Source organism: Thunnus maccoyii, chromosome 12 (assembly GCF_910596095.1).
Source record: "Thunnus maccoyii chromosome 12, fThuMac1.1, whole genome shotgun sequence".
Classification (NCBI taxonomy): Eukaryota; Metazoa; Chordata; class Actinopteri; order Scombriformes; family Scombridae; genus Thunnus; species Thunnus maccoyii.
Window position 1 is genome coordinate 33,449,155 of NC_056544.1, and position 16,635 is coordinate 33,465,789.

A 16,635-nucleotide genomic window follows, 5' to 3' on the forward strand; every position below is an offset into this window, starting at 1 on the left:
GTGATGACGTGATTCTAACGTGTTTAAAACAAGTTAAATATTAAAATGTTTCAGTAAAACTCAGCTGCTGTTTACCTGCTGCTGCTGCTGCTGCTTCTTCTTCTACGGTCTTTTCTTCTTCTTCTTCTCGTTTAACGGCAGCTGGTCTCCACAGTTTTACGTCACTGCCACCTGCTGTCAGCTGATCAACCCTCTCTGACAGCTCACCTGATCGACCTGAGTTATTGATGATGTGACACGAGTCTGGACGTTTTGGTTCGTCGAAGCTGCGTATGAATGAATCTGGATCTGTTGCCATAGCAACATGTCCTGTTAAACTGCACCTGATTGTCGGTCGTCTGATCAGGACCAAGACTCGGTGAAACCACGAACATGAACTCATGTTTATAATGAAAGAATGATCAATCATTATGTACAACTGGTATAATAATGAACCTTTACTACAGCTAAATAAGAATTTAACGGAGTCTTCATGAGCACAAGATAATCAATTATAAATCCTAATGTGATTATCTGAGATCAGTCTGTTATTTCTATACATGCCAGCTAGGATGGATACGATACCTACAGATGTGCTTCAGCGGGAGTCACAGTTTAAAATGCACAGTAAAAAAGATGTCTGGACCATTTCAGTTGTTGATATGAATCACAGCCAGTTTATTCTGATTAATATTTAGGACACCAAAAGTAACGTTAAAAGATATTGAGTCAAACGTCTGTCGTCTGTATTCAATCTACCCTTCAGCTAAAGTAACATGAGAAGGTGATCTTAATGCTGCTCTGATGAGAATACAGATCGATGGCCTCCAGAGAATAAAACCACTGACTGTGAACTCAAACATACATATTTATGAATTATAATCTGACATTGTAATTAGACTGTAATCTGTCGGACTGTAATCTGTCAGATTGTAATCTGTCTGAAAGGAAGGATGTGTGATGATATCGTTCAAAGGAAGAGCTGGCGAAGTTCTTATTTTGAAGACGTTTATTAGACGATGGCCATCGGGTCCATTCCATGTACAAAGATGGTCTGGGCACCGTACCACTGTCGGTGCATAGCTTATATAGGGTTACACATGAATAACATAGGTTCTCCATGGGCATTAATTCAATTAGGAGCCATCCATCAAGTGATTGACAGCTACCTTACAACATATTATGTATCACAACATACCACATCTGGAACAGCTCCGATCTTGACCATGGACCCATTGTTTGTATCTAAAAGCCCCCCCAGAAGGGCTCTATCATATTACATCAGGTGACATGCAGACTATGAAATGTTTCTGTCACATGTCCAACACCCAAAATCAGTAAAGTACATAGAGTCAGATAAAAGTCATACTAACACTGTCAGACTGTAATCTGTCACATTATAATCTGTCAGACTGTAATCTGTCACATGTAGACTTGGTTTTAGTTTAAGGGGTCTCACGCAGCCTAATGATAATAATAATAATAATAATAATAATAATAATAATAATAATAATAATAATGGTAATAATAATAATAATAATAATAATAATGGTAATAATGGATATATTTCAGCCTCTGGTCATTCTTGGTACTTTCAACATCCACAAAGCAAAATGTTTTGGCTCCAAACCTGCTTTCATATTTTGTTGTTGAACTCAAACAGCTCAGCTCGTTAACTGATGACGAGAAAAAGACTTTCAATATTTAAATAAAGTAAATTTTATTTGAACTCAGAAAGGATTTAATATGAATGAACTTTTGACTCCTTTGGCTTTTACAAAGTTACTTTTATTGTTTTTGTATGACCGTTGTTGTATAAATCTCTGTAGTAAATAAAGAGACATGTAGTTCGCTCAGTCACCAGCAGGAAGCGGAAGCGCTCCGCTGCACGGAGAAGAAGAAGAAGAAGAAACGCGGAAGTGTTTGGAGCCACTGACCCGCTGCAGCAGCGGATTATTGATTACCATCAGACGCTCTGCAGGTGAGTTTTACCGTTTATATGTTGTCTTATGTTGTTGTTGTTTACCTGTTTGTTCCGGTTTACTTCTCTGTGCGGTGACGTCACTTTGTTTGACCTTCGTTCAGAAATCAGCTGTTTTAAAGCCGCTCGTTTTTAAAGACAAGCGTCAACAGTTTACGATTCTCTGACACGTCATCACGTACTGATGACGTTCACGTTCATAAACAAACATCAAAATCCGATATCGATTAAATCAATCCTCAGCTCACCCTCAGATCATAATGTTATGTTTTAATTCCAATTTATAAAACTAAACTACAGAGCAGAGGAGAGAGAGGTCAGAGGTCAGGATACACAGCAGAGGAGAGGTCAGAGGTCAGGATACACAGCAGAGGAGAGAGAGGTCAGAGGTCAGGATACACAGCAGAGGAGAGAGAGGTCAGAGGTCAGGATACACAGCAGAGGAGAGAGAGGTCAGAGGTCAGGATACAGAGCAGAGGAGAGAGAGGTCAGAGGTCAGGATACACAGCAGAGGAGAGAGAGGTCAGAGGTCAGGATACACAGCAGAGGAGAGAGAGGTCAGAGGTCAGGATACACAGCAGAGGAGAGAGAGGTCAGAGGTCAGGATACAGAGCAGAGGAGAGAGAGGTCAGAGGTCAGGATACACAGCAGAGAGCAGAGGAGAGGTCAGAGGTCAGGATACACAGCAGAGGAGAGAGAGGTCAGAGGTCAGGATACACAGCAGAGGAGAGAGAGGTCAGAGGTCAGGATACACAGCAGAGGAGAGAGAGGTCAGAGGTCAGGATACACAGCAGAGGAGAGAGAGGTCAGAGGTCAGGATACACAGCAGAGGAGAGGTCAGAGGTCAGGATACACAGCAGAGGAGAGAGAGGTCAGAGGTCAGGATACACAGCAGAGGAGAGAGAGGTCAGAGGTCAGGATACACAGCAGAGGAGAGGTCAGAGGTCAGGATACACAGCAGAGGAGAGAGAGGTCAGAGGTCAGGATACACAGCAGAGGAGAGGTCAGAGGTCAGGATACACAGCAGAGGAGAAAAAGGTCAGAGGTCAGGATACACAGCAGAGGAGAGAGAGGTCAGAGGTCAGGATACACAGCAGAGAGCAGAGGAGAGAGAGGTCAGAGGTCAGGATACACAGCAGAGAGCAGAGGAGAGAGAGGTCAGAGGTCAGGATACACAGCAGAGGAGAGAGAGGTCAGAGGTCAGGATACAGAGCAGAGGAGAGAGAGGTCAGAGGTCAGGATACACAGCAGAGAGCAGAGGAGAGGTCAGAGGTCAGGATACACAGCAGAGGAGAGAGAGGTCAGAGGTCAGGATACACAGCAGAGGAGAGAGAGGTCAGAGGTCAGGATACACAGCAGAGGAGAGAGAGGTCAGAGGTCAGGATACACAGCAGAGAGCAGAGCAGAGGTCAGGATACACAGCAGAGGAGAGAGAGGTCAGAGGTCAGGATACACAGCAGAGAGCAGAGGAGAGGTCAGAGGTCAGGATACACAGCAGAGGAGAGAGAGGTCAGAGGTCAGGATACACAGCAGAGGAGAGAGAGGTCAGAGGTCAGGATACAGAGCAGAGGAGAGAGAGGTCAGAGGTCAGGATACACAGCAGAGAGCAGAGGAGAGGTCAGAGGTCAGGATACACAGCAGAGGAGAGAGAGGTCAGAGGTCAGGATACACAATAGAGGAAAGAGAGGTCAGAGGTCAGGATACACAGCAGAGGAGAGAGAGGTCAGAGGTCAGGATACAGAGCAGAGGAGAGAGAGGTCAGAGGTCAGGATACACAGCAGAGGAGAGGTCAGAGGTCAGGATACACAGCAGAGAGCAGAGGAGAGGTCAGAGGTCAGGATACACAGCAGAGAGCAGAGGAGAGAGAGGTCAGAGGTCAGGATACACAGCAGAGGAGAGAGAGGTCAGAGGTCAGGATACACAGCAGAGAGCAGAGGAGATCTGAAAGCTTTGATTGCACTAATTGGGGAACATTTCATAATGGATGAAACCACCACAGTAACCAGTGACTATATTCATTATTTACCAGTAAGATAAAGATCTACTCAAATAATAAATTGTATGTGACTAAAGTCAACACCAGGAAAACGGTGTTTAAAGGTAAAGACTTTGTCAAACTGAAACATTTGCAAAAGTACTTGAAGAAGAAACTCAGGGAGGCCAAACAGGCACACAGACACCTGTCCTTTAAACCAACAACCCCAGAACCTCTGAATGCTGGAGCCGGTCTGTAACCAGATCTGGATCTGTGTGAAGACTATTGTCCAACCAGAGCTCAGACCATAACAGCCAACCAGAGCTCAGACCATAACAGCCAACCAGAGGTCAGACTGTAACAGCCAACCAGAACTCAGACTGTAACGGCCAACCAGAGGTCAGACTGTAACGGCCAACCAGAGGTCAGACTGTAACGGCCAACCGGAGGTCAGACTGTAACGGCCAACCAGAGCAGCTCAGACTGTAACAGCCAACCAGAGCTCAGACTGTAACGGCCAACCAGAGGTCAGACTGTAACAGCCAACCAGAGGTCAGACTGTAACGGCCAACCGGAGGTCAGACTGTAACGGCCAACCAGAGCTCAGACTGTAACAGCCAACCAGAGGTCAGACTGTAACGGCCAACCAGAGGTCAGACTGTAACGGCCAACCAGAGCAGCTCAGACTGTAACAGCCAACCAGAGCTCAGACTGTAACAGCCAACCAGAGCAGCTCAGACTGTAACGGCCAACCAGAGCTCAGACTGTAACAGCCAACCAGAGGTCAGACTGTAACAGCCAACCAGAGGTCAGACTGTAACGGCCAACCAGAGGTCAGACTGTAACGGCCAACCAGAGGTCAGACTGTAACGGCCAACCAGAGCAGCTCAGACTGTAACGGCCAACCAGAGGTCAGACTGTAACGGCCAACCAGAGGTCAGACTGTAACGGCCAACCAGAGGTCAGACTGTAACGGCCAACCAGAGCAGCTCAGACTGTAACGGCCAACCAGAGGTCAGACTGTAACGGCCAACCAGAGCTCAGACTGTAACGGCCAACCAGAGGTCAGACCATAACAGCCAACCAGAGGTCAGACTGTAACGGCCAACCAGAGGTCAGACTGTAACGGCCAACCAGAGGTCAGACTGTAACGGCCAACCAGAGGTCAGACTGTAACGGCCAACCAGAGGTCAGACTGTAACGGCCAACCAGAGCTCAGACTGTAACAGCCAACCGGAGGTCAGACCATAACAGCCAACCAGAGGTCAGACTGTAACGGCCAACCAGAGGTCAGACTGTAACGGCCAACCAGAGCAGCTCAGACTGTAACAGCCAACCAGAGCTCAGACTGTAACGGCCAACCGGAGGTCAGACTGTAACAGCCAACCAGAGCTCAGACTGTAACGGCCAACCAGAGGTCAGACTGTAACGGCCAACCAGAGGTCAGACTGTAACGGCCAACCAGAGCAGCTCAGACTGTAACGGCCAACCAGAGGTCAGACTGTAACGGCCAACCAGAGCAGCTCAGACTGTAACGGCCAACCGGAGGTCAGACTGTAACGGCCAACCAGAGCTCAGACTGTAACGGCCAACCAGAGGTCAGACTGTAACGGCCAACCGGAGCTCAGACTGTAACGGCCAACCAGAGCAGCTCAGACTGTAACGGCCAACCAGAGGTCAGACTGTAACGGCCAACCGGAGCTCAGACTGTAACGGCCAACCAGAGCTCAGACTGTAACAGCCAACCGGAGGTCAGACCATAACAGCCAACCAGAGGTCAGACTGTAACGGCCAACCAGAGGTCAGACGGTAACGGCCAACCAGAGGTCAGACTGTAACGGCCAACCAGAGGTCAGACTGTAACGGCCAACCAGAGCAGCTCAGACTGTAACAGCCAACCAGAGGTCAGACTGTAACGGCCAACCAGAGGTCAGACTGTAACAGCCAACCAGAGGTCAGACTGTAATGGCCAACCAGAGGTCAGACTGTAACGGCCAACCAGAGCAGCTCAGACTGTAACAGCCAACCAGAGCTCAGACTGTAACGGCCAACCAGAGGTCAGACTGTAACGGCCAACCAGAGCAGCTCAGACTGTAACAGCCAACCAGAGGTCAGACTGTAACGGCCAACCGGAGGTCAGACTGTAACAGCCAACCAGAGCTCAGACTGTAACGGCCAACCAGAGGTCAGACTGTAACGGCCAACCAGAGGTCAGACTGTAACGGCCAACCAGAGCAGCTCAGACTGTAACGGCCAACCAGAGGTCAGACTGTAACGGCCAACCAGAGCAGCTCAGACTGTAACGGCCAACCGGAGGTCAGACTGTAACGGCCAACCAGAGCTCAGACTGTAACGGCCAACCAGAGGTCAGACTGTAACGGCCAACCGGAGCTCAGACTGTAACAGCCAACCAGAGCAGCTCAGACTGTAACGGCCAACCAGAGCTCAGACTGTAACAGCCAACCAGAGGTCAGACTGTAACAGCCAACCAGAGCTCAGACTGTAACGGCCAACCGGAGGTCAGACTGTAACGGCCAACCGGAGGTCAGACTGTAACAGCCAACCAGAGCTCAGACTGTAACGGCCAACCGGAGGTCAGACTGTAACGGCCAACCAGAGCTCAGACTGTAACAGCCAACCAGAGCTCAGACTGTAACGGCCAACCGGAGGTCAGACTGTAACGGCCAACCGGAGGTCAGACTGTAACGGCCAACCGGAGGTCAGACTGTAACGGCCAACCAGAGCTCAGACTGTAACGGCCAACCGGAGGTCAGACTGTAACGGCCAACCAGAGCTCAGACTGTAACGGCCAACCAGAGGTCAGACTGTAACAGCCAACCAGAGCTCAGACTGTAACGGCCAACCGGAGCTGTAAACAGTGAACTTGTGTAACTTGTTGTTGAACCAGGATCCGCCTGCTGCCATCACATGACTCCATCTTCATGTTTCTGTTTCAGAATTTCCTCCAAAATGGCCGACCTCTGGCAGAACGCCATGGACCACGCCGTCACCATCGCACGCCATGCCGGGGAGGTGTGTGTTACTGTGTGTGTGTGTTACTGTGTGTGTGTGTGTGTTACTGTGTGTGTGTGTGTGTTACTGTGTGTGTTACTGTGTGTGTGTGTTACTGTGTGTGTTACTGTGTGTGTGTGTGTGTTACTGTGTGTGTGTGTTACTGTGTGTGTTACTGTGTGTGTGTGTTACTGTGTGTGTGTGTTACTGTGTGTGTTACTGTGTGTGTTACTGTGTGTGTGTGTTACTGTGTGTGTGTGTTACTGTGTGTGTTACTGTGTGTGTTACTGTGTGTGTGTGTGTGTGTGTTACTGTGTGTGTTACTGTGTGTGTGTGTTACTGTGTGTGTTACTGTGTGTGTGTGTGTTACTGTGTGTGTGTGTGTGTTACTGTGTGTGTTACTGTGTGTGTTACTGTGTGTGTGTGTGTTACTGTGTGTGTTACTGTGTGTGTGTGTTACTGTGTGTGTGTGTGTTACTGTGTGTGTGTGTTACTGTGTGTGTGTGTGTTACTGTGTGTGTGTGTTACTGTGTGTGTTACTGTGTGTGTGTGTGTTACTGTGTGTGTTACTGTGTGTGTGTGTGTTACTGTGTGTGTATACCTGTACATACTGAAGATATACATTAAATGTATTGATCTGTGTATTGATCGACGTATTGATCTGTGTATTGATCAGGTTGTGTATTGATCGATGTATTGATCTGTGTATTGATCAGGTGGTGTATTGATCGATGTATTGATCAGGTGGTGTATTGATCGATGTATTGATCAGGTGGTGCGGGAGGCTCTGCAGGATGACGGGAAGAAGACGGTGATGACGAAGAGTTCGTCGGTGGATTTGGTGACACAGACCGATCAGAAGGTGGAGCAACTCATCATCCAATCAGTGAAGGAGAAATTTCCAACGCACAGGTAGGAAACTCCTCACCACTGAATGTGTTATTGATTATCAGCTGACCTGATCAATACTGTTTCTGACGAAACGAGCAGCAGTTAGGATGTGATGAAGAGGAGCAGCAGTTAGGCTGTGATGAAGAGGAGCAGCAGTTAGGATGTGATGAAGAGGAGCAGCAGTTAGGATGTGATGAAGAGGAGCAGCAGTTAGGCTGTGATGAAGAGGAGCAGCAGTTAGGATGTGATGAAGAGGAGCAGCAGTTAGGCTGTGATGAAGAGGAGCAGCAGTTAGGCTGTGATGAAGAGGAGCAGCAGTTAGGATGTGATGAAGAGGAGCAGCAGTTAGGATGTGATGAAGAGGAGCAGCAGTTAGGCTGTGATGAAGAGGAGCAGCAGTTAGGCTGTGATGAAGAGGAGCAGCAGTTAGGCTGTGATGAAGAGGAGCAGCAGTTAGGATGTGATGAAGAGGAGCAGCAGTGATGTTTTAATGAAGCTCAGAATAAAAGTCGTTTTGTGTTTGAATGAAAAGATGTTTAATCTGTTAATGTGTGTGTGTGTGTGTGTTACTGTGTGTGTATGTGTGTGTGTTACTGTGTGTGTGTGTGTGTGTTACTGTGTGTGTATGTGTGTGTGTTACTGTGTGTGTGTGTGTGTGTGTGTTACTGTGTGTGTGTGTTACTGTGTGTGTGTGTGTTACTGTGTGTGTGTGTGTGTGTGTGTTACTGTGTGTGTGTGTGTGTTACTGTGTGTGTGTGTGTGTTACTGTGTGTGTGTGTGTTACTGTGTGTGTGTGTGTGTGTGTGTCAGCTTCATAGGGGAGGAGTCAGTAGCTGCAGGTGAATCTTGCGTTCTGACCGACGGTCCCACCTGGATCATCGACCCGATTGACGGGACGACCAACTTTGTTCACGCGTAAACAAACAAAACACACATCATGATTTCACATTTAGAAACATCTTCATGGACATCACCGTGATGACATCACCGTGATGTCATCCGAGAGTCCCGCCTCCAGCGTGATAGGACGAGGAGGGCGGAGTTTATAACCTGTTGTTCTGATGATCCACACTGAGACAGATTAACTGTTAATAATTCACGATGATAAAACTTCACTTTGACTTTTACTAACTTCAGGTCTCTAATCTACAGATTTCCTTTTGTCGCCGTTTCCATCGGGTTCTCCGTCAGTAAACAGGTGAGATCCTGCTGCGTACGAGCTGATACACGACCTACCGTCTGCTTGTCCGTCATCCTTTCTCTCTCTGTCCCGTCAGATGGAGTTCGGCGTGGTCTACAGCTGTCTGGAGGATAAGATGTACACGGCGAGGAGGGGGAGGGGAGCTTTTTGTAACGGGGAGCCGCTGCAGGTATCGGATCAGGAAGGTCAGTAATCAATAACACAACGTTAACGAAGGAAACGAGGGATTTGCTCATCAACATCAGCGTCTTTAAGCCTGTTCCTAAAGAGTTCTGAATGTGAATGAAGCAAAAACTGTTGAACTGTTCCAATCACATGAGACATGACTGAGCCCAACACACACCTGCAGTAACAGGAGATGATGTCATGATGCTGTGAGCCAATCAGAGATGTTTATCTTCCTGTCAGACATCAGACAGTCGATCATCGCCACAGAGTTCGGATCCAGCAGAGACCCTGAGGCTATTAACAAGATCTTCTCCAGCCTGAGGAGCATCCTGTGCATCCCCGTACACGGGTAATACTACTGCAGTAATACTGTAATACTACTGCAGTAATGCTGCTGATACTACATCTGTAACAGTGATATTTGTGTCCAGGGTGTGCAGTACTGTAGTACATGTGTAACAGTGTGTGTGTTCTGTACTGTAGTACATGTGTAACTGTGTGTGTGTTCAGTACTGTAGTACATGTGTAACAGTGTGTGTTCTGTACTGTAGTACATGTGTAACAGTGTGTGTGTTCAGTACTGTAGTACATGTGTAACAGTGTGTGTGTTCTGTACTGTAGTACATGTGTAACTGTGTGTGTTCTGTACTGTAGTACATGTGTAACTGTGTGTGTGTTCTGTACTGTAGTACATGTGTAACTGTGTGTGTGTTCAGTACTGTAGTACATGTGTAACTGTGTGTGTTCAGTACTGTAGTACATGTGTAACAGTGTGTGTTCAGTACTGTAGTACATGTGTAACTGTGTGTGTGTTCAGTACTGTAGTACATGTGTAACTGTGTGTGTGTTCAGTACTGTAGTACATGTGTAACTGTGTGTGTTCTGTACTGTAGTACATGTGTAACTGTGTGTGTGTTCAGTACTGTAGTACATGTGTAACTGTGTGTGTGTTCAGTACTGTAGTACATGTGTAACAGTGTGTGTGTTCTGTACTGTTGTACATGTGTAACTGTGTGTGTGTTCAGTACTGTAGTACATGTGTAACTGTGTGTGTTCTGTACTGTAGTACATGTGTAACTGTGTGTGTGTTCAGTACTGTAGTACATGTGTAACTGTGTGTGTGTTCAGTACTGTAGTACATGTGTAACTGTGTGTGTTCAGTACTGTAGTACATGTGTAACAGTGTGTGTTCAGTACTGTAGTACATGTGTAACTGTGTGTGTGTTCAGTACTGTAGTACATGTGTAACTGTGTGTGTGTTCTGTACTGTAGTACATGTGTAACTGTGTGTGTTCTGTACTGTAGTACATGTGTAACTGTGTGTGTTCTGTACTGTAGTACATGTGTAACTGTGTGTGTGTTCTGTACTGTAGTACATGTGTAACTGTGTGTGTTCAGTACTGTAGTACATGTGTAACTGTGTGTTCAGTACTGTAGTACATGTGTAACAGTGTGTGTGTTCAGTACTGTAGTACATGTGTAACTGTGTGTGTGTTCTGTACTGTAGTACATGTGTAACAGTGTGTGTGTTCAGTACTGTAGTACATGTGTAACTGTGTGTGTGTTCAGTACTGTAGTACATGTGTAACTGTGTGTGTGTTCTGTACTGTAGTACATGTGTAACAGTGTGTGTGTTCAGTACTGTAGTACATGTGTAACTGTGTGTTCAGTACTGTAGTACATGTGTAACTGTGTGTGTGTTCAGTACTGTAGTACATGTGTAACTGTGTGTGTGTTCTGTACTGTAGTACATGTGTAACAGTGTGTGTTCAGTACTGTAGTACATGTGTAACTGTGTGTTCAGTACTGTAGTACATGTGTAACTGTGTGTGTGTTCAGTACTGTAGTACATGTGTAACTGTGTGTGTGTTCAGTACTGTAGTACATGTGTAACAGTGTGTGTTCAGTACTGTAGTACATGTGTAACTGTGTGTGTGTTCAGTACTGTAGTACATGTGTAACTGTGTGTGTGTTCAGTACTGTAGTACATGTGTAACAGTGTGTGTTCAGTACTGTAGTACATGTGTAACTGTGTGTGTTCAGTACTGTAGTACATGTGTAACAGTGTGTGTGTTCAGTACTGTAGTACATGTGTAACTGTGTGTGTTCTGTACTGTAGTACATGTGTAACAGTGTGTGTGTTCTGTACTGTAGTACATGTGTAACTGTGTGTGTGTTCAGTACTGTAGTACATGTGTAACTGTGTGTGTTCTGTACTGTAGTACATGTGTAACAGTGTGTGTGTTCAGTACTGTAGTACATGTGTAACAGTGTGTGTTCAGTACTGTAGTACATGTGTAACTGTGTGTGTGTTCTGTACTGTAGTACATGTGTAACAGTGTGTGTTCAGTACTGTAGTACATGTGTAACTGTGTGTGTGTTCAGTACTGTAGTACATGTGTAACTGTGTGTGTGTTCTGTACTGTAGTACATGTGTAACTGTGTGTGCTCAGTACTGTAGTACATGTGTAACAGTGTGTGTTCAGTACTGTAGTACATGTGTAACAGTGTGTGTTCAGTACTGTAGTACATGTGTAACAGTGTGTGTGTTCAGTACTGTAGTACATGTGTAACAGTGTGTGTGTTCAGTACTGTAGTACATGTGTAACTGTGTGTGTGTTCTGTACTGTAGTACATGTGTAACTGTGTGTGTTCTGTACTGTAGTACATGTGTAACTGTGTGTTCAGTACTGTAGTACATGTGTAACAGTGTGTGTTCTGTACTGTAGTACATGTGTAACACTGTGTGTTCAGTACTGTAGTACATGTGTAACTGTGTGTGTTCTGTACTGTAGTACATGTGTAACTGTGTGTGTGTTCAGTACTTTAGTACATGTGTAACTGTGTGTGTGTTCTGTACTGTAGTACATGTGTAACTGTGTGTTCAGTACTGTAGTACATGTGTAACTGTGTGTGTGTTCAGTACTGTAGTACATGTGTAACTGTGTGTGTGTTCTGTACTGTAGTACATGTGTAACTGTGTGTGTTCAGTACTGTAGTACATGTGTAACAGTGTGTGTGTTCAGTACTGTAGTACATGTGTAACAGTGTGTGTGTTCAGTACTGTAGTACATGTGTAACAGTGTGTGTGTTCAGTACTGTAGTACATGTGTAACTGTGTGTGTGTTCTGTACTGTAGTACATGTGTAACTGTGTGTGTGTTCAGTACTGTAGTACATGTGTAACTGTGTGTGTTCTGTACTGTAGTACATGTGTAACTGTGTGTGTTCTGTACTGTAGTACATGTGTAACTGTGTGTGTTCTGTACTGTAGTACATGTGTAACACTGTGTGTTCAGTACTGTAGTACATGTGTAACTGTGTGTGTGTTCAGTACTGTAGTACATGTGTAACTGTGTGTGTGTTCTGTACTGTAGTACATGTGTAACTGTGTGTGTGTTCTGTACTGTAGTACATGTGTAACAGTGTGTGTGTTCAGTACTGTAGTACATGTGTAACTGTGTGTGTGTTCAGTACTGTAGTACATGTGTAACTGTGTGTGTGTTCAGTACTGTAGTACATGTGTAACTGTGTGTGTGTTCTGTACTGTAGTACATGTGTAACAGTGTGTGTTCAGTACTGTAGTACATGTGTAACTGTGTGTTCAGTACTGTAGTACATGTGTAACTGTGTGTGTGTTCAGTACTGTAGTACATGTGTAACTGTGTGTGTGTTCAGTACTGTAGTACATGTGTAACTGTGTGTGTGTTCAGTACTGTAGTACATGTGTAACAGTGTGTGTTCAGTACTGTAGTACATGTGTAACAGTGTGTGTGTTCAGTACTGTAGTACATGTGTAACAGTGTGTGTTCTGTACTGTAGTACATGTGTAACTGTGTGTGTGTTCAGTACTGTAGTACATGTGTAACAGTGTGTGTTCAGTACTGTAGTACATGTGTAACTGTGTGTGTGTTCAGTACTGTAGTACATGTGTAACTGTGTGTGTGTTCTGTACTGTAGTACATGTGTAACTGTGTGTGTTCTGTACTGTAGTACATGTGTAACAGTGTGTGTGTTCTGTACTGTAGTACATGTGTAACTGTGTGTGTGTTCTGTACTGTAGTACATGTGTAACTGTGTGTGTTCTGTACTGTAGTACATGTGTAACAGTGTGTGTGTTCTGTACTGTAGTACATGTGTAACTGTGTGTGTTCTGTACTGTAGTACATGTGTAACAGTGTGTGTTCAGTACTGTAGTACATGTGTAACTGTGTGTGTGTTCAGTACTGTAGTACATGTGTAACTGTGTGTGTGTTCTGTACTGTAGTACATGTGTAACTGTGTGTGTTCTGTACTGTAGTACATGTGTAACTGTGTGTTCTGTACTGTAGTACATGTGTAACAGTGTGTGTGTTCTGTACTGTAGTACATGTGTAACTGTGTGTGTTCTGTACTGTAGTACATGTGTAACAGTGTGTGTGTTCTGTACTGTAGTACATGTGTAACTGTGTGTGTGTTCAGTACTGTAGTACATGTGTAACAGTGTGTGTGTTCTGTACTGTAGTACATGTGTAACAGTGTGTGTGTTCTGTACTGTAGTACATGTGTAACTGTGTGTGTGTTCAGTACTGTAGTACATGTGTAACTGTGTGTGTTCTGTACTGTAGTACATGTGTAACAGTGTGTGTTCAGTACTGTAGTACATGTGTAACAGTGTGTGTGTTCAGTACTGTAGTACATGTGTAACAGTGTGTGTTCAGTACTGTAGTACATGTGTAACTGTGTGTGTGTTCAGTACTGTAGTACATGTGTAACTGTGTGTGTGTTCTGTACTGTAGTACATGTGTAACTGTGTGTGTTCAGTACTGTAGTACATGTGTAACAGTGTGTGTTCAGTACTGTAGTACATGTGTAACAGTGTGTGTGTTCAGTATTGTAGTACATGTGTAACTGTGTGTGTGTTCTGTACTGTAGTACATGTGTAACTGTGTGTGTTCTGTACCGTAGTACATGTGTAACTGTGTGTTCAGTACTGTAGTACATGTGTAACAGTGTGTGTTCTGTACTGTAGTACATGTGTAACACTGTGTGTTCAGTACTGTAGTACATGTGTAACTGTGTGTGTTCTGTACTGTAGTACATGTGTAACTGTGTGTGTGTTCAGTACTTTAGTACATGTGTAACTGTGTGTGTGTTCTGTACTGTAGTACATGTGTAACTGTGTGTTCAGTACTGTAGTACATGTGTAACTGTGTGTGTGTTCAGTACTGTAGTACATGTGTAACTGTGTGTGTGTTCTGTACTGTAGTACATGTGTAACTGTGTGTGTGTTCTGTACTGTAGTACATGTGTAACTGTGTGTGTTCTGTACTGTAGTACATGTGTAACTGTGTGTGTGTTCAGTACTTTAGTACATGTGTAACTGTGTGTGTGTTCAGTACTTTAGTACATGTGTAACTGTGTGTGTGTTCTGTACTGTAGTACATGTGTAACTGTGTGTTCAGTACTGTAGTACATGTGTAACTGTGTGTGTGTTCAGTACTGTAGTACATGTGTAACAGTGTGTGTGTTCAGTACTGTAGTACATGTGTAACAGTGTGTGTGTTCAGTACTGTAGTACATGTGTAACAGTGTGTGTTCAGTACTGTAGTACATGTGTAACTGTGTGTGTGTTCTGTACTGTAGTACATGTGTAACTGTGTGTTCAGTACTGTAGTACATGTGTAACTGTGTGTGTGTTCTGTACTGTAGTACATGTGTAACTGTGTGTGTTCTGTACTGTAGTACATGTGTAACTGTGTGTGTTCAGTACTGTAGTACATGTGTAACAGTGTGTGTTCTGTACTGTAGTACATGTGTAACTGTGTGTGTTCTGTACTGTAGTACATGTGTAACACTGTGTGTTCAGTACTGTAGTACATGTGTAACTGCGTGTGTGTTCAGTACTGTAGTACATGTGTAACTGTGTGTTCAGTACTGTAGTACGTGTAACTGTGTGTGTGTTCTGTACTGTAGTACATGTGTAACTGTGTGTGTGTTCAGTACTGTAGTACATGTCTAACTGTGTGTGTGTTCAGTACTGTAGTACATGTGTAACTGTGTGTGTGTTCAGTACTGTAGTACATGTGTAACAGTGTGTGTGTTTAGTACTGTAGTACATGTGTAACTGTGTGTGTTCAGTACTGTAGTACATGTGTAACTGTGTGTGTGTTCTGTACTGTAGTACATGTGTAACAGTGTGTGTTCAGTACTGTAGTACATGTGTAACTGTGTGTGTGTTCTGTACTGTAGTACATGTGTAACTGTGTGTGTGTTCAGTACTGTAGTACATGTGTAACTGTGTGTGTGTTTAGTACTGTAGTACATGTGTAACTGTGTGTGTTCAGTACTGTAGTACATGTGTAACTGTGTGTGTGTTCTGTACTGTAGTACATGTGTAACTGTGTGTGTGTTCTGTACTGTAGTACATGTGTAACTGTGTGTGTGTTCAGTACTGTAGTACATGTGTAACTGTGTGTGTTCTGTACTGTAGTACATGTGTAACTGTGTGTGTTCTGTACTGTAGTACATGTGTAACTGTGTGTGTTCAGTACTGTAGTACATGTGTAACTGTGTGTGTGTTCTGTACTGTAGTACATGTGTAACTGTGTGTGTTCTGTACTGTAGTACATGTGTAACTGTGTGTGTGTTCAGTACTGTAGTACATGTGTAACTGTGTGTGTTCAGTACTGTAGTACATGTGTAACTGTGTGTGTGTTCTGTACTGTAGTACATGTGTAACTGTGTGTGTGTTCTGTACTGTAGTACATGTGTAACTGTGTGTGTGTTCTGTACTGTAGTACATGTGTAACTGTGTGTGTGTTCTGTACTGTAGTACATGTGTAACTGTGTGTGTGTTCAGTACTGTAGTACATGTGTAACTGTGTGTGTGTTCAGTACTGTAGTACATGTGTAACTGTGTGTGTTCAGTACTGTAGTACATGTGTAACTGTGTGTGTGTGTGTGTGTGTTTCCAGCGTGCGCGGCGCAGGAACTGCAGCCATCAACATGTGTCTGGTGGCGAGTGGCTGTGTTGAAGCGTATTATGAGATCGGGATCCATGTTTGGGACGTCGCTGCCGGGTCGCTGATCGTCTCCGAGGCCGGAGGAGTCCTGATGGACGTGGAAGGTAAAAACACTGACAGAGTTTAAAGCGAGTTCACCTGCTCACGTATTGACAGTCTCACCTGTGTGTGTTCAGGTGGACCGGTGGACATGATGTCCAGGAGAATCGTCGCTGCCAACAGCAGAACCATCGCTGAGCGGATCGTTAAAGAGATCGACGCCTTCAGTCCGCCCAGAGACGACGCTGCGCCACCCAATCAGTGACGAGCTGCAGATTGTATTTGTTCAGTCTTAAGATGTTTCATTTAGTCTGTGATAAAGTTTGTCATAAAAACAAACACGTCTCATATCACATGTGATTTCTTCCACCACCTGTTCAGTAGAG

General features: G+C 44.8%; 2 protein-coding genes across 6 annotated transcripts in view; one reads left to right on the plus strand and one right to left on the minus strand.

Annotated features, from left to right (window-relative positions):
- Positions 1–1,474, minus strand: part of si:dkey-154p10.3 (gastrula zinc finger protein XlCGF57.1) — a 14,502-nt gene extending 13,028 nt beyond the window's left edge. For 3 of the 4 annotated variants that reach the window (XM_042427956.1, XM_042427955.1, XM_042427952.1), the window contains exon 1: positions 76–1,474. The gene's annotated coding sequence lies outside the window, so the exon portion shown is untranslated. The remainder of the gene's footprint in view (positions 1–75) is intronic. The other variant, XM_042427954.1, reaches the window with a different exon arrangement.
- A 386-nt stretch (positions 1,475–1,860) lies between these two features.
- Positions 1,861–16,588, plus strand: impa1 (inositol monophosphatase 1). Of its 2 annotated transcripts, XM_042427958.1 has the most exons (9): positions 1,862–1,960; positions 6,893–6,968; positions 7,720–7,859; positions 8,649–8,753; positions 8,991–9,036; positions 9,116–9,224; positions 9,448–9,556; positions 16,163–16,314; positions 16,387–16,588. In XM_042427958.1, exons 2-9 carry the CDS (start codon positions 6,906–6,908, stop codon positions 16,512–16,514), a joined length of 852 nt encoding a protein of 283 aa, XP_042283892.1. In that variant the 5' UTR covers positions 1,862–1,960; positions 6,893–6,905; the 3' UTR covers positions 16,515–16,588. The 2 variants fall into 2 exon arrangements, with proteins under 2 accessions (XP_042283893.1, XP_042283892.1); XM_042427959.1 differs by lacking the exon at positions 8,649–8,753 and having other exon boundaries at positions 1,861–1,960.
- The last annotated feature ends 47 nt before the right edge of the window (positions 16,589–16,635 follow it).